Genomic DNA, 20,614 nt, shown 5'->3' on the forward strand with positions numbered 1-20,614 from the left:
AGCAACATCAGCTCTCTTATACACCTGCTTCTCCTTTGCATCTTAGAGCCTCCATCCCCTATATGGCTGCTCCTCTGCCACTGCCTGTCCTCCCTCAGCCCTAATCCTTGAAGGCCCCTTTTTACTTAATGCAATACACATTCACTCCATGGCAATCCCCTTCTGCCATGCTTTGTTATGAGATGATTTTATTACTGGCTGCGTTATGGGGCTGGCTTGAAGAATGGAACAAACCTGCTTCTCCCCTTCCCTAAACGTGCTGGTTACATGCAGCAGATGCTGCCTGTCCTGTACAACCCCGCTACCCCTCCACAAGCGATTTTATTTGCTCTCAAAATGTAAGGAGTTGAAGCTGAATACCCCCATTAGATGGCAGCAAATGCAGCAAAACCTTCCATGCTGCTCCAAGCAAAGAACAGCAGAGCCTGAAACCGACCTGCAAAAGAAAAGGCTTCGCAGAGCAGCAAAGAAAAAGAAACGTCTGTTCTGTTCTCTTGGAAATCATGTCTATAGAAGAGGATTGAATCTATGCCCGGATGCGTTGCAAGGCAGTAAAGCAGGTTGGAAAGCACTGAGGTGGTGTTGGTTTCTTTTATCAGTGAGAGGATGATGTCCAGCCCCAGCTCATCAGGTATCCACCACCCTTTTGCTTTGGTTGTGCACCTTCAGGGCTGGCAAAGTGGAAATGATCCTGATATATTGAGACAAATGATGTTTGGAGTGCCAGCATTTGCTTGTGGTAAAGGATTTCCCTCCAGTCCCCTGGCAGTGCTAAAGTTGGATTGGAGACCTCCCTGCTGGGGTTGGGAAGGCAGAAAATCCCAACAGAGTCATTGCAGTGTCTGATTGAGCTGCAGGGCTCGTTGTTGCAGGTTGATGTGGAGGCTGAGAGCTTGAATAGGGCTGAAATGGAGACGTGAGAGCAGCAGATATCACAACCAACCCATGGCTGTCATAGCTGGGAATGGCGCAGGGGTGTCTTGAGGGTGTGTTGATGGAGTGTCAGAAGGCCATAAAGCATAAAAGAGCATCCAGAGGAGGGTTGTGAAGGTGGGGAAGGGTCTGGAGGGTGGGACAGATGGAGGCACCGGGTTTATTTGGCTGGAGGAGGCTGAGGGGAGGCCTGATGCTGCAGGGTGAGAGGTGAAGATCCATTGAGAAATAAGGCAGAAGAAGGGACCAAAGCTGCCTCAGAAGACAAAGGGGGGATGCTGCTGGTGATGGACAGAACCCTCGTTAAGTTCTAAAGCTGCTAGAGACGAAGAGAGACCGCAGAACGATGGTGCCTTCGGAGGGACAGCGCTACTGCCCGGAGCAACCACGGCTATTCATGATGATGGTGCGGGGGGCTGCGGGGAACCCAAAGAACCCAACGGGGGGAACCGAGAGTCCCAACCCCCTCCGCCGGAAGCAGGAAGCGGCGGCCGGGCCCGCCTCCACCGCGGGCGGGAGGAGCCCGGAGCCGGGCGGCGGAGCGGGGTGAGGCCGGGGGTGGTGAGGGGGGCGCGGGGCGGGCGGCCTGGGCCTGGGTTAGGGCCTGGGCCTAGGCCTAGGCCTGGGTCTGGGCCTAGGCCTGGGCCTAGGCCTGAGGGTGGGCCTAGGCCCGGGCCTAAGGGGCTCTCGTGGGCCGCGCGGGGCTATGGAGGCGTTTTCTGCCTCTGTTTATTTAATTATTATGATATTTTAGAGATTGGAAAGAGATTTTAGGCACTCAGCAATGGCCTCGTTGTGGAGGTGGGGTGCAGGCCCCGTTCACCCAGCGTTGGGCCTGCTGTCCAGTGTGGAAATCTTCCCCTTGTGCTGCTCTGTTGGGTTTCCCTGCTGGCATAGAGATATTCAGCAGACTTTCCCTTCTCAAGGTTGCTGAATATTTATCTTCTTAAGGCTTCATTCCCAGCCCTGTGGGAACCCTGGGTTTGGTGGTTGGTGGGGTGAGAGCTGCTGCTCATCCCCGGGATCTCCAGGCATCTGCTGCTCCTCTTGGGCTGCCTTGGAGTTCATCAAAAATGGCACAAAACATGTGGATATTGTGCTGCAAACGGCTGCCTTGAGAGGTTGCTGTGAATAAGGCCCACTCAGCGTGTGTGTGTGCAGCAGCAAATTGCATACAGTGGCCTCTTGTTGTTTTGTCGGCCTGGTTGTGCTGATAGGAAGGAACTTAATAGATTGTTATTTATCTTTGTTTAAGGCCTCATCTGTTCTCAAAGGAATGTCTTCAGTAGCATCTTGTGTCCCAGCTGAGGGTTTTTCACAGGTTTTTTCACTGTGTGTAGCTCACAGGGGTTGTCTGCAAATGTACTTCTTAGTGCTGAATACAAAGGTCAGGGTGGTGAGAATTAAGATCATAGAATGGCCTGGGTTGAAAAGGACCACAATGGTTTCAACCCCCTGTTATGTGCAGGGTCGCCAACCAGCAGACCAGGCTGCCCAGAGCCACGTCCAGCCTGGCCTTGAATGCCTGCAGGGATGGGGCATCCACAGCCTCATTGGGCAGCCTGTTCCAGTGCATCAAGATGTGTCTCAGCAATTTACTATAGTAGGATGCTTCTGCTGTTTGGAAAGGAGGACTCTGCTGTGTTTGACGGTGTTTCTGTAGGGATGAATGTGTGAAACAGATCCAGCAAGCAGAGGAATTCAGCATGGGAGAGCTTTGCAGGCAGAAGTTTTGGCATGTTGGAGTGAGAGGAGGCTGGATAACCCTTCACACACCGGTTGCATTGTGGAGGCAACATGAAAGTAGTGGGGGGAAAAAAAAGGCATTTCATATCATGCAGATGTGTTGGCTCTTTATTACATAAATGAAAGTAAAACAGCGCATTGTTTTTATAGAGCTGAGTGCACACCACGTGCTCTGCTGACCAGAAGAAAAGGTCCCTGCCCTGAGGAGCTTATAGTTCATAATGTTGTATTGACCAAACCTGCTTTTGGGCAGCTTTGCGAGCCATGAGGCTGCTCAGGTGCTGAGATCTGGGACAGATGATTGCATGGAATGGAAGGAATAGTGGCTAGAACAGGGCCAGGAGCTAATTAACCCAGCAGTGCAGTGCAGTATGCTTTCCTTATGTGCTTTATTTTTGATTCTGGCTTGTAGAAACCCACAGTTTGGGGTGAGAATGCTCAGCCTGTTCTGTAGGTGCTCTTGGTATTGCAGAGCTCTGCCTTTGTGGCAGACAAGGGGAGCAGCAGAAGATCAGATTTCATAGGTGAGTTCATACAAGCTTCCCTTTGAAATCTCTTTGGGAAGTAAATTGCTGTCAAGTTCCATTTAGTGCCTGTAGCTCACAATGCAGTTCATCCTGCATTTCTGCATGTGGATGACCTGGAGGCAACCCCTCGGTGGGACACAAGGGTTCTCCTGCCTGCAGAACATGCTGCTATCTTATTACTGTTACTCAATAATCATTTGGCCTGGACATCAGGTTGCGAAAATGTGAACCAATTGTAAACTGTTGAACTTTACCCTGTACATACAGTTTATTTCCCTGCCCTCTCCTTATTGCTGACGGGGTATTTAATGAAAGCAAATCTATGTTAAAATAAGTGACTACAATTATAGCGCAGGAGGACTTGGCTTGGCTGCTGTCTGTGGTGATCAGCGTTGTAGTGCTGGCTCTTGTACTCGGTGAGCAGTCGCTTTATAGGATGGATCATTTGGAACAGATGAATAAATAGAGTTTCACTCATTTTTGGGAAGTTCTATTCATTTACATAATCTGCAAACCTCCACTGGTTCTTTTGCTGTTATTTTGCTGCTTCTTTCAGTCCCCTGAAGATACCGACCCAGCAGAGATCATGAGGACTGCAGCTAGGTTGTTTCTTTGTGTTCCTGGGCTGGCATTGAGATGTGTGACTGGAGTGTGCTTTCTCTAATGCATTGAGTCTCTCTCCATAGGGATTTCTCATCGGAGGCCATGGAGCTTTCAGCCAACGAGCTCAGCATCTACGATAAGCTATCAGAGACGATTGATCTGGTGAGACAGACTGGCCACCAGTGTGGGATGTCAGAAAAAGCCATTGAGAAATTCATCAAGCAGCTCTTGGAAAGAAATGAACCCCAAAGGGGCCCACCCCGCTACCCTGTCTTAGTAGCCATCTACAAGGTAAGGTGTCTCTGTGCATACACAGCCCATTTATGGCTCTGAATTTCTCCCTTTGCATCTGAGCCTTTTGTTTCCCATTGCATTTTCCAAGTTCTTTAAGACGACGTTAAGTGTAGCTTCCTTCCTTCCTCCCATAAGCTGGTTTGAAAATAGAAGGCAACTGACTGAGACTTGAAATTACTCGTGTGAATTGAAAGTTGAACATGTCAACACCTCCCTCTCCTTGAATTATCAAAGAACGAAGTCTTTGGATTGATTTTTGAGGCAATGATTCCAAATATCAGCACCCACAGTGGAAACATGAGGAAGGAAGGAGGTTCTTAAAGTTCAGGGTTGTATAATGAAAGCGTCCAAGTTCTTTTTCTGACTCTGTCCTGAGTTTCCAGCCATCTTTATTCTCCTAGTGTACAAAATGAACCTACCGCTATGATGCTTGATGAGAGAAAAATACTTGGAGAACCTTAACTAAAAGATGCTGTAAAAAGCATTACCAAGTGGGGGAAAGGATGCTTTTGTGTTAAGTAGGCAGGAGATGTTACAAGTGTAAAGTACTTCTCAGTGGCGTAATGTTCAGTAGTGCTTTAGTGTTGTCTTTGAAGAATCATCACAGTGTTTTCCACTTAGAAAAAGTAATCAAGCTGTCATCTTCCCTTATAAAAGCTGTGAAATGAGGCTGGAGAATGGGGAGCTGGGAACTTGAGCTTCCATCTTCTCTTCTGCATTTTGCCATTGGTTCACTCTGTCTGGGGGGCAGAAATGCATTGTGTCATCTCTTGGAAGCTTGTTTGGGATTCTGGTGTGGGGGAGCTGGCACCACCTCTGCCAAAATGTTTCAAGGCTTGTGACAGATGTTTGCAAAAAGCTTTGAAACCTTGTGTAAGGAGGGATGTGGAGGGAGTGCAGGCTTTCATTTGGTGAGGTGGGAGGAATCAGAACCGTCTGTAGATGATCCTCTTTGATTTGGTGCTGAGCTGTTTGCAGCTTAAATGGACAGAGCTGTGTGGCTCTGTTTTGAAGGCTGCTCAGGTTTGGTTTTGGATGGCCTTAACAATGAAATCAAGTGACATCTTGGTGTATGAAAATAGCACCGCAGTTAAGTGAGGACCCACAGTGGAAATATGGATGTCCATCTTACAGCACACATCCTCAGCATTCGGAAGGTGTGTCCTGTGCTGAGGGCACATCAGCTCACTGCAGCGTAATTAATTACATGCCTGTTTGTTCTTGCAGGGCCTGCTCACACTGGGACTGGTCTTGCTAACCGTGTACTTTGTGATCCAGCCATACAGCCCGCTGCCACCTGAAGCTCCTCTCTCCAGAGCCCATGCTTGGGGTTCCCTCATCGGTCACATCCGGCTGCTCTCTCTCCCTATTGCCAAGAAGTACATGCTTGAGAGTAAGGAAATAATTTTTCTTCTGTAACAGAAGCCTGGAAAGAAATACCCACTTAAATACCATCCACACAAATCACTTGAGTGTCTCCTTGGGCACCAAATAACAAATACGATATTGGATTGACAACATGCTTTTCCCTTTTCCTACCACTGTACTTAAAAATAGCATCCTGAGTTCTAGCCAGGGCACTTTCCCTTCTATTCACTGGGACTGAAGCATATTTTATCTCTTTACTTTATGATTTTCTGCTTGCACGTTCTCGTTTTCTTGCAGTTCCTGGAACCATGGTGAGATAGCTGTGCTGGGTATATGTCACCTTTAGGCATACAAAACCAATTTGTTTTCATATTTATGAACAAAGTGTAGAAATCTCCACCCGTGACCTGGGTTTAAGAAAAAGTAGCTTTTGCCAAGTGGCATATTGGGAAAGGACTGTGGGCTTGAGAACATTCGGCCTTCATAGCAGCCAAAGTAACATTAGGTACAGTGTGTGTGAGGGAGCGAGATGGTGCTGTCATGAGATGGTGCTATCATGGGAAATGGTCATAAGAGAAATGGGAAACTGTGAGTATTTCTCATTCCCAGATATCATTTCCACTGACTTAGGCTGACACCTGGCAAAAAAATGGGCTCTGTGAATTATTTTCAGCAGGGCTGTGGCACGGTGTTGATCATCTGTTGGCTCGCTGTAAAAACAAACCGTAGTGTCTGTGCCCTCGGGTGGTTTATATTTAGCATGAGCAGCTCATTGTGTCGGAGCTCTCTGTTTGGCTCTGACCTTCCTGCTGTAGCTAAAAATGTCTCCCTGAAATGCCAACACTGTTCTGCATTCTCTCTCTGTGTCTCCCTGTCTTCCTCTGACGTGTGGCTGGCTGTTCGTTTGGGTTTGTATGGATCGGCTGGGGTATCCCCCATTGTTTGCTTCCTTCCTTACTCACTGGGATCTCTCAGAGAGAGGAAAAAACAAAGGTGAGGTGGTGGCTCTGATGGCCATTTGACACCAGTGGCCTGCTTATCTGGTAGTGTTTATGTGGGTCTGTGAACACCCCTCTGCTTCTGTATGCAGCATGTTAGGATGTGGTGGAAACCATGGACTGGAGCAGTCTCTGAGCAGCCTGATTGAGCTACAGATGTCCCTGTTCATCGCAGGGAAAGTTGGACTGGGTGACATTGAAAAGTCCTTGACAACTCAAACAGTTCTGTGGTTCTATGACAAAAGGGAATGGCTGGGATGGGTGGGCTGCAGCGCTTCCTCAGAACTTCCTTTTGCATGATGTAACGTTTTGTCCCTTAGATTTGGCCTGATGCTCTCCTGAAGGGTTAAAAACAACACCTGTTTGTCCTGGCACTTTCCATTTGTATAGAAGATACTGTGCAAGGAGTCTGCGCAGCAAAGGAAAAGCACGGCCCAAGAGACTCAGTGTATGGAATCATCTTTTGTTCTCTGAATAGGTCTTTGCTAGATTAATTTTTAGAAGGAGCAGAGGCTGAAACACGGGTGAAACTTCTTGTGCTCAGGCACCAGTACAAGTCCAGCTTGGGCTGTTCATGCTGAAAGCCACCCGTTAGTAGTTTGGAGGCCGCCCTGGCCCACCGGCAGTGCTGGCAGCCTTCCCTTGACCACACAGCCCAAAGTGGTGTGGACAAAGCCTGAATGCAGCCAGGCTTGTGTGGGTGGCTCATTTCACTTCCTCTGGGGCAGCGGGGGCAGCCTGGCTGTGTGGGGCTGAGGTCTGAGGCTGTGCTGTCCCTCATGGGCCAGCTCTGAAAGCAGTGGTTTTGAAGCAGTTTTCCTGTTTGCAGGTTGGAGCCTGTTCCCCTGATAGGTGTGGGTTGAGCAGCCAGGTTTCCCCAAGAGCCAGAGCCCTAAATTAGTGTGATGACATCACTTAGAGATGAGCAGGGGTGCGGGATGCTGCTCCTCCTCCCTCCAGCTCAAGGTAACCTGCATTCCTCCTAACCTTCATCCTAGTCCCTTCTACCCCAGGAGCTGTGCTGTGGATGACAAGGGCTGCCCATGCCAGTGACTCTGGGAAGACCTTTGAGCCTCCACTGCACAGCCAAAGTGAAGAGTGCAGTGTGTGCAGAGCTGCGTCTGTTGTGTTAGGTTTGTAGGATTGGGTCCAAAGTAAATTTCCTCTTTGACTGTCTTTCTCTTCTGCTCCTTGCCTTCTTTATCCCTCAGATCAATTCCCATACAAAAACTTATGCTCCCACCCTTTGTGTCTTCAAAACCAACCCTATATCTTTGGGTTTGGCCCCTGTGCCTCTGTTTTAGCTGTTTTCCCTAGGTTAGGAGCCAAGATCCCTTTGGTTTGGGGTAAGGTTATACACAAATGTGGTTTGCATTTACTCTTCCTGAGCTCATGTTTATGCAGCTCATGTTTATGGGTCACGCTGCCTGCTCTGGGTAGGGTAAGTGCCTCTCATCACATGAGCATTCAGCTGGACAACTGAGTGCTTCACATTGCACCTATCCCCAGGGAGGTGAGAGATTTGCTGACCTTTGGGATCTATGTTTTGGAAGGAACACTGAATTTTGAACAGGCTTTTGGGTTAACACAAGACTTCCCAGAGAAAGCAGGGCCTGTGTAACATGGATTCATTTCTCTTTTCTGAATGTGCTGGCATGGAGAAGTCGCTCTATCTGTGTTTCAGTTCTCTCCCTTTAAAGTAAAGCTATGAGTACTTCCTTCTCCCTTGCAAGTGTTAGGAGGAAATACAGTGAACTCCTGGAGTGTGTAGTAATAGGTGCCAGGTAAGAAACTACATATTTAGGTGCCAGGTGAGACACTACATATTTATCCACAGTTCTTCTCTTTGTGATGCAGTGTGACATCTTTATATCTTTTTTTGATATCTCAATATGAATTTAATTGTCACTGTTCCCTGCCAACCACACAGAATAGGTAAGTATGGTAAGTCCTTGCAGCTCAGAAACCTTAGTCTGTGGTGAATGGGCTCTTATCCAGCAATGTGACCATTTACAGGAGTTGTTACCAGCATGTGATGACCTAAAGGAAAAGCCAGCTTTGCTTCTAATAATGAGACCCTGTCCTGACCAAATATATCTTACACAGTTCAAAATCAGCTGCATCAGTAGCTGTTCATCACCTCAAAAGTCAGATGCAAGCATATTTGTAGCTCAGTTTTGGATATATGATCCTGTGCAGTTATCTCCAGCTGAGATAGACCAGCATAGACCAGAAGGGCTAGAAAACATCTTTGTTGGCTTTATTCATAATCTGTTTTAGAGAAATGAACCCAGCTGGAGGAGCTGTGTTTGTTCAGTTCATTGCTGGGCTGCGTCTGCTCTGAGCAGGCCTGATAGCCACAGGCAGTGCAATCCTCAGCACTGCGGGNAACACCTTGTAAATGGCACGTCAGCGTCACACTGCAGGGCCTGCCAGGTGCCTCTCAGTGCTGTTTGTGGGGATGGGTCACAGCAGGTTGGGTTACTGGGGCTGCTCAGCTGGGAGAAGACAGCAGCCCATGTCTCTTGGCTGGCCACCTTCAATTTGGCTCCAGGCTTGCTTTGGTGCCTGGCCAGGCTCTGGCTTCTTTCTGGACTTAACCCTTTGCAGGCAGCCTGTGATGGACCAGCCACTGCCAGATTACTCTCTGTTCCAAGTTCATTGCCTCCCCTCTTATTGTAGCCCTGTAGCATGTTTATCCTTGGCTCAGCGCCATGCAAAAAGGGAGCATCCAGAGTGCCTGTTTTACCTGAGGGAGAGGTTCTGCTTCCTGATCTCAGCATGGGCATAGAATCTAAGCATTCAGTCTACCTTTCTCAGGGGGTTTTGCAGCCCACGCTGTGTGTGACCTGCTGGGTTCATTGATCTGTGAGCGCAAGGAACATGGATCTGCTCTGAATGAAAGCTTTGAACAAGAAAGTTTACTTGGGACATAAAGCAGGGTCTGATTTCTGACTTGCCCATCTTAATGGTCTAATCACTATACTGCCCTTCTTTCCTGCCTTCAGCACAGCCCTCTCATCTTGATCACAATGGATCTTTATTTTTTTCCTTCCTAAAGAAAGTGCATTTTGTCTTTCTATCTGTGCATACACCCACGTTCCCACTAAAGGGGCTTGTGCATGTTGAGGTGTATGTGAGCATGACATGGTCTGCAGACAGGGTTTGCTTCCATCCCCGTGCAGCTGCCCATTTATCTGATCTGTGTGTGTGTAAACATCCTTTTATAACATAACCTGAACAGACCAGCAGACACCTGTGTTGGCTCATTGAAAGGAGGATTTAAAAAAGGCTGATGTTGCAGTGCAGAGAGGTGCCAACCTGTTTTCAAACCCTGCTTTACTTTGGCCTTGGTTCAGCCAGTGGAATGTCTATTTAGATTTGCTGTCAGTAAACCAGCTCCAACTAACTGGCAATCCAGAATATGAAGAACTCTTCCTGTTGCTTATGTATTTTGGTGTCTTCAGAAGTTCTCTCCTCGTTTGCAAAGTGAATCCTCATTTTTGGTTTACTTCCCAGCCAAGAAGGATTGTGCAGGACCAGTTGCAGAGGCCTATAGCAGAGCTCTGTTTGCACTGGTGACATGGGCACGTCAGGCCTTCTGCAGACTTAACTATCAGACAAGTGGAAGCAACTGAAAGGGATCTGCTTTGAAAGAAGCTGAGTTCCTCCAAGCCAGACACTGCCAGAGTAGCACACAGAACCAGAGGTGCAGGTTGTAATGGGCACTGGGGGCTTTCCTGCTTTCCTGACAGCTTCATCCCTGCCTTCAGTTTTGTAGACTGGTAGGTGAAGATTTCTCTTTTGTCCCACAGGACTGTGAGTTCCTCTGAAGTTGGGCTGAACAGACTTGATTTCACAATGGCTTGTTGGATCAAAATAAGTTTTATGCTTCATTGGAGATTGATTCATCATCCTTCGGTTGTTTGACCAGCCGTTACCCATTAGTGACATGAGGGAGTAGTTCTTTGAGCTGTTGACTTTTTTACTCAGTTCAAAAACTAAGGGTTTATTAACGCCTTTACTTGTAGCTGTTATTTTGTTGCTGGCTTTTCCTAAAAATGCTACAGTACGAGCTGGGAGGTTCTTTCTCCTCCAGGCATTAAGTGTGTTCAATATAGAGCTACAGGAGTGTATGTCCATAAGGCTGCAGAGATCCTGACACAGCTGGAGGCCATTCCTGACTTGGAACCAAGGACAACCAGACCACAACCTGGTGGGGGGCTGGCAAGCTGTGTCCACACCTGCAGTTCTGCATGCAGAAAGGTTTGTGTTTGCAGCACTTTGTTGGGGTCAGGAGCAGCCCTTGACTCCATGTCTCTTGCTGGAGCAAAAGGTTTCCCTGCTAGATGGTTTCCCTCTGAACCACTGCGCTAGCAGACTGATTCTAGCCTCTTCTGTGGTCCCTAAAGAGAGCAGGGCTGTTGCTGAGGCCTTGCTGCTGTACTCACATCTAAATGGGCAGGTTTCCATGAGTTTTATTGCTTCACTGCAGTGGGCAGAAGCAGGGCCAGGTCTTCTCAGTAACCTCAGAAGATCCAGTCTGATCGTCCACACCCCGCATCTCTGGGGCTGTGCACACACACCCCTCTGTAGATCTTAGGGACGGCCAAAAAGCTTGGGAGATCCTCTGGAAATGGCCAAGTAGGGCGGGGTCCACATGTTAAACTGATTGTAAATTGAAAATTATTTCTCTGCATAGTGGAAAGTACAGCCGTAAACTCCTGCCAGCATTAATCATAGACTCGTTTTAGGGGAAGCTATCTCTTCATCTGTGCTATGCTGGCAGCTGGAAGTCCACAGCCCTGGTGCTGTTAGGACCTATCCAGGCTCTGGGGAGAAGTCAGCCCTTGTTCTGTAGAACTAATGAAGTATAAAAGCAGATATTGGGTCAGTGTGATCAATGGGGAGCTGAGGTTCTGTGTAACAAAATGAAAGCTGCTCCTCCAAGGGCAATGAGAAAGCACAAGTGCAGAGGAGAGATTGGCTGGGACTGGCCCACACTTGTGTCACGTAATGGGTAGTTGTGTGTGTCAGTGCTGCAGCTGCTTCCCTGCAGCCAGACTCCATAGGGATAACTACACACGCCCAGCACTTTAGTATTTGCATGTGAGTGGATGGGACCATGGTGTGACTGCTGCGTGGGGATGGAGAGTGCATCTTTCAGTCTCCACGCAGGCTGTGTGTGCACAGACAGTTTGCTTGGCTTAAACCAAAATAATCCCCCAGGGTGTCTGGGCAGGGTGATAACGTAAAAGGAATGCAGGGAGTGTAATCGAAAGGGAAAAGGATAAGCATCCTTGGTAAACCTCCTGCTTTGGTCCCCAGTGTGCAGTTGTGTGCCCTCTATGTGTGGTCCCATCTCCCTCCCTCCTTGGTAAGGGCAGGCCCTCAGTGCTGCCTGTACTTGTGATGCCAGTCACACACATGCTGGTGCACAGACTGACACCCTCAACAATCAATCTAAAAGATTAATTGCCAAATAAATAAATAAAAAAGAGTCCCACAGTCCCACTTGCAGCATTTGAAATGCATCTCAACTGTGCTCCGCTAAGGTTATTCATGGGGAAAAAGAAATAACCTCCTGAATCAAGCAATTGAGAATGCAAATAGCCCAGCCTGCCTCAAAGGAGGGATCAAGCTCTGTAGTGTCAAAGCTGATTAACATCCAGCTACGTGGGGTGCTGCCTTGAGACCTGGGGGAGAATTTGGGGGTGTCTGAGCTTAAAGCTTTGGGATGAGCTCTCTGAGTTTTGCAGAGAAACAGATGACAGCGGTGTTGCTCTCTGCATCATGACAGGCTATAAGATATGTTTTCTTGTTCTTTTCGTGGTGACTGCCCTTCCTCTGGAGAGATCTTTCAGCCTTTTGTTTCCCATTGCTGACCAGCTGTTTTTGTGAGCTTTTTTGATTGTAAAACCGAAGCTTTTTTACAGCCATTGGAACAAGGATTTTCTTTTTTTTCTCTTGTGAGCAGGGAGGGAAAATACATTGGAACAGTTTCTCATGGGAGTGGGACTTGTGCTTGCAATGAGGTTTCTACACTTTGCTTTTCCTTTTTACTCCTTTCACCATAGATGAAAGTCCAGCAGAACTGCAGCTTGCATCCTGATCCCTTCCCATCCATATCACAGCAGTAGGGTGAGGAAACTGCAGCATATGGGGATCGATTCAGAGGAAAAAAGCAACATGAATCCCAATCAGCTCCTTGTTGTAACAACCCAGTGAGACCCTATGAGCCCCCCCCGTGATATTACTCTTTGTCTGCTGCAGATGTCAGAGGGAAAAATGAAGCAAATGCTTTGCTATTAAACGGTATTCATCGATTACGAGCTGTAAGCAGGAGTGTTGGTGCAGCTGGATACCACAGTCACAGCCCCATGCAGTTTGTAGGCCCGAGGAGCTGCTGTGCATTGCTTCCTAGCCATTTTGCAGACAGGCATCACTGTCTCCTCTTTCTCCCCCCTATCTCATCCACTCTGTTTCCCTGCTGGGTGTTCTGCAGTGATGTCCAGGAGGCATGAGCTGTTTTGACATGTGCTGGCGCTGCGGGGAGGGCTGGGCCTGCTGTGAAGACAGATCTCTGGACTCCTCATCTTGAGGCTTCGGGTTGCCATAACCCACCCTGACAGATCAGGTGTTTGGGTGGATTTGCTGCATCTGCCCAATTTCAGCATCTCCCTGTAGGACTGAGGCTGTAACACTATGGCTGTCAGTGCCACTAAATCAGAGCTGTGCCCTCCTGATGTGCCGGCTGCAGCTGTGGATCCCATAACATAGAAATACATGGGATGTTCAGCAGTGTTTTCCCTCATCCTATTTGTTCATTATTGCAACAAGTCACTTCTGTGAAGGTTTACTTGCTCTTCTGTGCTGGGAGTTGGAGGAGGGAGGTGAGATAAGAGACGTCATGTAATGGTTTCACTTAAAACCTGTATTTTTGAAGATATAAATACATGCAGCGTTCACTGCAGGCCAGTTCAGCTAATTTCTGAAGCTTAAAATGGACATGGCTGTAGTGCAGGGGAATACTGGCAAGTAACTGTATAACAAGCTGTTACGTACACTGCCAAGTTTTTCCTGATATTGGCTCTTTTCTCCCTGTTTTATCTTCAAGTCGGTGCATGAGAGGAAGAAACACATCAGCACCACATCTTGCTGAAATCCCACATTGCCCAGCAGCATCTGCAGTTGGCAAACCTTGCCCAGGACAGAGTCTGAGTAAACGCAGATGGAAAGGGGAGGGTTGTGGTTTCAAAGATGTGTTAACAGCATCCATGGCACCCACACTGATGGTGTTAGGGTTACTATTTTTCATCGTGGAGCTTATTTTTGTCTCCTGGGTGTCTTCTTGATAAGTGTTTGGATTGCTTTGAATGACTTAAAGGCATTGGAAACTGTAAGAAGTCTCCATGTTTCGCGTTAGGAGTAATGAGTTTATCATTGAGTTTATTTCCTTTTCATTTCGTTTTTGGTTTAATTAAGCTCATTTCTTTTGTTTCCTCTCAAGAATGCCAGGACTGGTGGGCATCAGGTTGCAGACAAAATGCTTCTATGCTTCCTGCAAACTGCACAGCATGTTCTACTGTGAAAAGCCTTCAGATTGTGACAGACATCGGGGAGCTATCAGAAAAACTCCAGAGGTCTCAGCCATTTCTAATCAAGGTAATACCTGGATTCAGAATTCACAATTAATTGAGGTGGAATGTTCATCTAAGAATACATTCAGCCCACATTTAAATATGTCAGGAGGGTGAAGAGCTGTCTGCATCCTTAGCAAGTTGTTCCTCTGATTAATTATCATTGTGGTTGGACACTTGGTGGCTGTCACTCTTGGATGTTCTTCAGTGTATGGAAATGGGAGAGGGGAGAAATTCTCAGTACACGGCTCTTTATTTTGTTTCTGTGTTGTTTAAGACAGGACAATCTCTTTCCTATGAAGAACTAAAGCACTTTCAGTCCCAGGATCCTGAACTGGCAGAGATTATAATAGAAGAAAATTCATCTGAATTGTGGAGCTGCCTCTCGAGACAGAGCTTCCCATTTTTCCTTCATTGGTAGGTCAAAGATGAAACCATCCGGGTACTGGATGTGTCCATCTCTGCTGCAGGGCTGCACAGGCGAGCTCGCTAGTTGTGCTTTAACAGGAGGGAAGAGATGTGGGTTACAGACTTGTGTCTGCCTGCTGACTCTGACTTGATCCAAGCATAAATCCATGCACTAAAAATGAAGCTCTGCATGCTGTGACTTCACACATGATAAAAATATCCCAGTGACTGCTTAGTCCTGTTCTTCAGGTCATGTGTTAATCATCCAGGCCGTGGTCTAATCACCTGTGACAACTGATTTGTATTTTTAATAACCTCTGCAAAGTCCTCTGCTGTCTGTAGTGACTGAGAGGGAGTACCATAACTTTTGCAAATCCTGCAGGATAGGTGGATAATTCAAAGGGAAGAGGGGAAGGAAATTGTTTAGGTATCCACGACGTGTTTGTTCCCCATTTATATTGTCCTGCTGCATGATTCCATGTACTAAAAGAGCTTAGGCTAAGAATCTGGGAAGACAAATTTTATTCCTAAGTGATGTTTGTGCTCTTAGCTTCTTTAGTCTGCCCCCATCTCCCCATCCAAAACCAGACTAATCTGCCAGCATCTGTGTTTATCAAGCATCAGTGTTTGTGAACGATTTTGTTCTTGGAAGTATTATCATAATGTGATATTTCTGTAATCCAATGTTCTTCTTGTTGGGCTTTTTTCACTCTTATTATTTAGGAACAGGTCTGTGAACAGAACTCAGATTCTGCAGGAATTTTTCCCTGCTTCCTCTTTGCTGTCTTTCCCCAAGACAGTCTCCCTAGAGAACTGCTTCCTCATCCGCCATCCAGATTTGGGAAATAAGGTGAGAAATTCATCCTGGAGCCATTGTTTCTCTAACTGTGAGTTGTCCTTCAGAAGCTCTAGGCCTTCTGGGGATTTGTATGTTTTCAGTTCTTTCCACTGCTATGTGATGTGGCATCTCAAGGTTGCTGTACCCCCCAGAACTGGGTGGAAAGTGTGTGGTTTCTACTTATGTGCTGCTGGGACACTGTGTCTGCCTCTCTCAGCAGTTAGAAATGCCTATGGGGTGTCCCAGCTCCTCACGTTTATGTCCTGGTCTGTGTGTGCACCATTGGGCTCTTTCTGGGAGCTGTTCCTGGTAAAGTTCTACCCATTTTGGGATACCTGCAATGAGGACACGTCACAGAACTGAGGGTTTCCAGCCTGATCTTTGTTTCCCTATGAGTTTTATGGAGGGAACTGCCTTGGGAGGCTTTGCCATATCTATCGATACATAAGGGAGCAGCAAACCTGTAGTTTGTGCCATCTCACCTTGTTGCAGGGCAGTAACCTGCCCTTGTTTAATCAGACAGATCCAAGAAAAACTGGCAAGGCTTCTGAAATAGTCTCCTTTCTTCCTAGAGCTACAGTTTGCACAGCCTATTTGTTGTTGGAAGTGGACAGCTCACCCTGACTGTTGTACCTCTGGACAAGTGCAGAGAACACTGTGAGATGTTCAAGGTGGACCTGGAGGCTGGAGATTTGGGTGAGTAGCTGTGCTGTAATCTGCAGGCTCTGGGTAAGCTGGGGAGTTGCTTCCATCTGGATTTTTTTATAGGCAACACCTGAGGATGTGGTGTGTGCCTGTACTGAGTGTGAGTAACAAGACAGAAGCATGATGATTTTGGGCTGGGAATTCATGGCTGGGACTACAACTGCATGAGATGCTTGGTGTAAAAGTTCCTAAAACTGAGTTGGTGCTCTGCTGGGTATTACAAACCTTGCATGTCACTGAGGGCAGGGGCTCAAAGGCTTCTGTGTGTCCTCTTTCCTTTATGGGAAAGGTAAGCAGTCATTAGGCATGAATTGAACTAATGATGCTTCTTCTTTGCATCTCCCAAAGGTTATGTCAGCATGGATTACTGGACAATGAGCTTCGTGGCCAGAGGAACGGAGCCAGTGGTGGTTTGTTCTGGAGCTGCTAGCTAAGAACTGTGGCATAGGAAAACAGAGCTACTTCCAGGGCAAGAAGACTTTCAGCTTTGAAACCAAGGCAACATCGTGAAAGCGATAGAGTTGGGCAGCTGTGACAGGCAGCTTTGCCACCCTGCATGTTTACAGTGTTTAAAAATGATTGTTGTCCTGACCCTTGAGGTAATTCTTTGCCTTTTCTCAGATGTATTTTTGGAGAAACTAAAGCTATTTATGACCTTTCCTGGCCCTTCAGGTAAGCTCTGGGCTGGCAGCAAGGGTTTTTTTTCCAGGAGCAACAGAAAGGTTTCTCAGGATGAGGTTTATCTCTGTGTCCTTTCTGGATTTGTGGCACTTCTGAAACTTCAAGGGAGGAGGGGGAACATTGGGAGTGGAGGGTGTGTGTGACGTTTCTGTATACATTCCTCCTGGGGAGGAGGCTTGAAGCCTGACATGTCAGGCCATCTCTATAAAGGGAATGAATTGACATATCCCACCTCCATCCCATCTCTCTCACACGTGTAGCTGTGTGCCTCAGCAGCGTGCCCTGCATCGCCAGCCTCAGCTCTGTGCTTCTGTGCTCACACAAGCACTGCAGCCTCAGTGCAGAGACCCTCACCGCACCATTCTTGTACCAAATGAATCTGTTCAGACCTCTTTGTGATCACTCTCCTGCAGTTCTCTATCAACAGGCTGCAGGTGGATCAAGCTGTGACTGTGCTTTCTTCCCCTGCTCCCTTTCCTACAACAAAAATACCAATGCAGGTTTCTATGAGGTGCTGAGAGTGCAGCCGTGGTTCTGTTTGGAGATAGGGCTGGATGCAGAGAAGCTCTCTGCAAGATCACCTTCTGATTGTGCACCTGAGACATTGGGGTTGTGTGATTGCTTTCATATATCCCTTGCTTTGAGGTACTCCCTCTGTTCCCAGCCCAGATTACCTGTGGGAGCACCAGAAACTTTCCATGTCCCTACCTCTTATTTTTTTGGCATCAGTTTCTTCCAGACCTGAAACTCTTCAGAACGAATGTTGGTTTTTCCTGAGTCTGTTCCAAGCTGCCTTCGCATGCTTCCTGTTGCTTGAGCAACTGCTTTATCCAGTGCCCTGAGAGAGGTTTGGTTTCAGTGTTTGCAGGCTGCGGATGCTGCTGTCCCTTCCAAGTTTGATCCTTTGGGTCTGTTCCTGCTGCTGAAGATCATTTACAGATGTGTCAGGCTGAACTCATAGGCCAGGGCTGGGGTTCAGGACATACTCTCACACTTGTTAATATGGAATTGGGAGGGGTTTTGTTTGAAAGCAAGTTAACTCCGTTCTCAGGAGCAAGAACCTTTTCCCCTGTAAATATTTTAGCTATACTTAAAATGATAGATTGGGAAAATGTCTACCCAGCCTTTGTTTTCGAACAAGAGCAGGCACATGGGAGCAAATGTCTTACTAATCTTATTAAGGGCTGATGACAGCTGCCAAGTGGGATGACCACGTCTGGCTCTTGCACAAGGATAAGGCAGAGGACGGTTCCTGCTCCAAAGAATTTAGCCTGAGAGAATTTAGTCTGCATCACAAACATTGCTGTGCATAACACTTGTTTTCCCTCCTGTAAGCTAATGAGAACAACCCCAGCACTTGTGTTAGTCTGTGTGTTTGGCCCTTCACGCTGGACCAATGTGCTCCAGGTCCAGTAGAACCGAAGGAGGCTGATTCTGAACAGAAAAAAAGGCCAATTTAATTTGTAGTAAAATATTAAAGGGAATTGGATTAATCAGACTTCTGTAATATTGTTAATGCTTGGGGTGTGTTTTACCCTTGTTACACGACATGCAATCTTGTACATGCCAGCACGCACATACACACCACCCCTCTCCCCCTTCTTAAAGCCTGGATCTTAGTTAATGGAAATTCAGGAGTTCGGTGATGCTGGAATTAAGGCCCATGTAGTGACTGTTGCTATTTACACTTTGGCAGCTTCTCAAGTCAAATTCAAAGGCTGACAAGGTTACCTCATCACTGTTTTTGTACCTGGTCTGTTTCTGTAACACAGTGGAAAGGACCTGCAGGGCCCATCACTGCTGAGATTGCGGGCGATTTGGTGATGCTGTTACTTCTAAGCACCCTCGAATGAAACTTGTAAAAGAACTGCAGAGACAATGAGCATCTGTGAGATGCCTGTGTTTTGAGCGTCACACTTAAGCCATTGTGGCTGTCTGGATCCTTTGGGAAATAGCAGAGAAAATGGATCTATTGATGATGCTGTTTACACTGGGGGAAGGAGGGGGGACTCTAGGGTAAGTTTGTGCCTGCTTAGTGAAAGTGCTCTCACGTGTTGCTTCCCCTGCTCTGTGTTACAGCTGGTTGGCCAGGAGATGGTGAATCTGGACTTGCTGGCAGATGAGCTTTCCAAGTGCATTTTATGGCCTCTGCATAAGTTTCCAGATCTGCGTCTAGGTGATACATTGCATATGTCCCAACCTTACTCCCTTTGGAGTTTACATCATTTGTTTTTAAACTTCTAGTATATTTTCTCTTCCTTTTCCAAGAGCTGTAAGGAATTAGCTGCTAAGCAGAAACAGGAGGGCAATTCTCCTGCTGATAAAAAGCTGATTTTGGCCACAGCTGCTGCTGAGTGCAGAGCTTCAATCTGTAGTGCAGCTTCTCGAGTAGCTGCTGTTGTCAGCTGCCAGAGGAGCAGTGCTAACACCTTCCACATTGCATTGCAGGCAGGGAGCTGGGTACCAACAACTCGGAGATGAGGCCACAGTGGCAAAACTCAGAGGCCAAAAAGAGGTTTGGATGCACCTTGGCCATGTGGCTGCTGTTGAGCCCTGGCCATCCTCCATGTCTGGGGCTCTGGCTTCACAGAACCTCACCCATAGAGCAGGCAGCTCCTAGTGAGATGCTGAACCTGGTGCAGAATTGAGGGGAATGTGTTTTGCTTTTTTTCAGCTATCAAGAGATTGCAACAACGATCGTGATGGGATGAGTCACAGTGTTCCTGTCATGGTCTCTTATTTTGTTTTGGCACTTGTGCACCCTGTTTTGGTTAACACCCCACTTCCCATCCTGGCCAGCCCAGTAGGGTGCTCAGTAAATGTGTGCATCCTTATTCTTAACATTTCCATGCTTCAGAGCTCGTTGCCTGTGAGCTGGGAGCAAGAGACTCCTATTCACCTGACATCCCAAAAGGGCTGCAAAGCTCCTCTGAGGTCACAGCAGTGAGGGTGAGGCATTGAGAACCTAATGGGCAGAGGTGTGGAGGGGTCATTTCTCTGCTCCCTGAGCTGGAGGGATGGGATGGTTGTGCTTTAAGGCTTGTTTCCAAAAACAAGGTCATTGACCATTGCTCTCAGTCCTGAACACAGGGTGACTGAAAGGAGGAGCAAAGAGTGTTGGGTTCCTTCGGTACCAGGAAATCAGCATCACCTGCAGGGGCCAAGCTGACAGTTTCTATTGATTGTTTTCTGTCTGTCTCTGCTGATCCCAGCCTCCAGCTGCCTTTGCAATGCCCTGGAGAACTTTCTAGGCTCAGGTTTCCAGGGCCTTTGGCTTCTCCTGCTGTAAGGATCTGGCAGGGAAGCTGGTTTTACTGCAAGGAGCAGGGCTGGCTCAAAGCACCTCCCTTCTCTCCCTGGTTTTATAGCAGCAAGCCCAGCTCACAGTGTGGGAACTCCTCGAGTGAGAAGAGGTGTCCTCTTTGCAAACTCTCTTTGTAGAGCCGTGTTGTTTTCCTCTTCAGGCAACTAGTTCTCATCAAGCATAGGTTTCATGTCCTGCTGAGTTAAATAAGGGAGATGCTGGTCTTCCCCTTCGCTTTGCAGATTCAAACCAATGGCAGGTGACTGACTTTTTGCCCTGTTGCTTTGCCTGCAGGGAGGGGGAGGCAATATAAAGGCTCAGGGGTGTGGGGAAGTAAAGCTCCATATGCATAATGACTGTTTCAGTGCTGAACACTATAAATCCAGTGGTGGGTTAAAAAAGAAGAATGTAAATATGCAATGAATGCAGAATTTTATGGATGGTCGTAATTTAATATATTGAGAACTTTGTAAATACTTGGAAAACAAGTCTGTAAAGTGTGTAAATAAATGAGATTTCTATGTAGAGAAGAATAAAAAGAAAAGTTTTTACTTTTTGCAATGAAATGC

At 47.3% G+C, this 20,614-nt stretch overlaps 1 protein-coding gene across 3 annotated transcripts; it reads left to right on the plus strand.

The window, feature by feature from the left end:
- The first annotated feature begins 1,257 nt into the window (after positions 1-1,257).
- On the plus strand, positions 1,258-20,606 carry C26H6orf89 (chromosome 26 C6orf89 homolog). Of its 3 annotated transcripts, none has more exons than XM_015884901.2 (8): positions 1,258-1,479; positions 3,893-4,100; positions 5,331-5,496; positions 13,980-14,134; positions 14,387-14,526; positions 15,241-15,367; positions 15,928-16,051; positions 16,409-20,606. In XM_015884901.2, the coding sequence occupies exons 1-8, from the start codon at positions 1,280-1,282 to the stop codon at positions 16,492-16,494; spliced, it is 1,206 nt and encodes a 401-aa protein (XP_015740387.1). In that variant the 5' UTR covers positions 1,258-1,279; the 3' UTR covers positions 16,495-20,606. The 3 variants fall into 3 exon arrangements, with proteins under 3 accessions (XP_015740387.1, XP_015740388.1, XP_015740389.1); XM_015884902.1 differs by lacking the exon at positions 1,258-1,479 and adding an exon at positions 3,092-3,203; XM_015884903.2 differs by lacking the exon at positions 1,258-1,479 and adding an exon at positions 3,399-3,622.
- Positions 20,607-20,614: the final 8 nt, after the last annotated feature.

The sequence above is a fragment of the Coturnix japonica genome, chromosome 26 (assembly GCF_001577835.2).
Source record: "Coturnix japonica isolate 7356 chromosome 26, Coturnix japonica 2.1, whole genome shotgun sequence".
Lineage (NCBI taxonomy): Eukaryota > Metazoa > Chordata > Aves > Galliformes > Phasianidae > Coturnix > Coturnix japonica.

What these genes read in the sequence shown, in the direction of transcription:
- C26H6orf89 (XM_015884901.2), top strand. Translation starts at nt 1,280, where the DNA reads ATGGTGCCTTCGGAGGGACAGCGCTACTGCCCGGAGCAACCACGGCTA. An exon ending in GAGCCGGGCGGCGGAGCGGG is followed by an intron (nt 1,480 to 3,892) that starts GTGAGGCCGGGG and finishes CTCTCTCCATAG; the next exon opens with GGATTTCTCATCGGAGGCCA. An exon ending in TCTTAGTAGCCATCTACAAG is followed by an intron (nt 4,101 to 5,330) that starts GTAAGGTGTCTC and finishes TTGTTCTTGCAG; the next exon opens with GGCCTGCTCACACTGGGACT.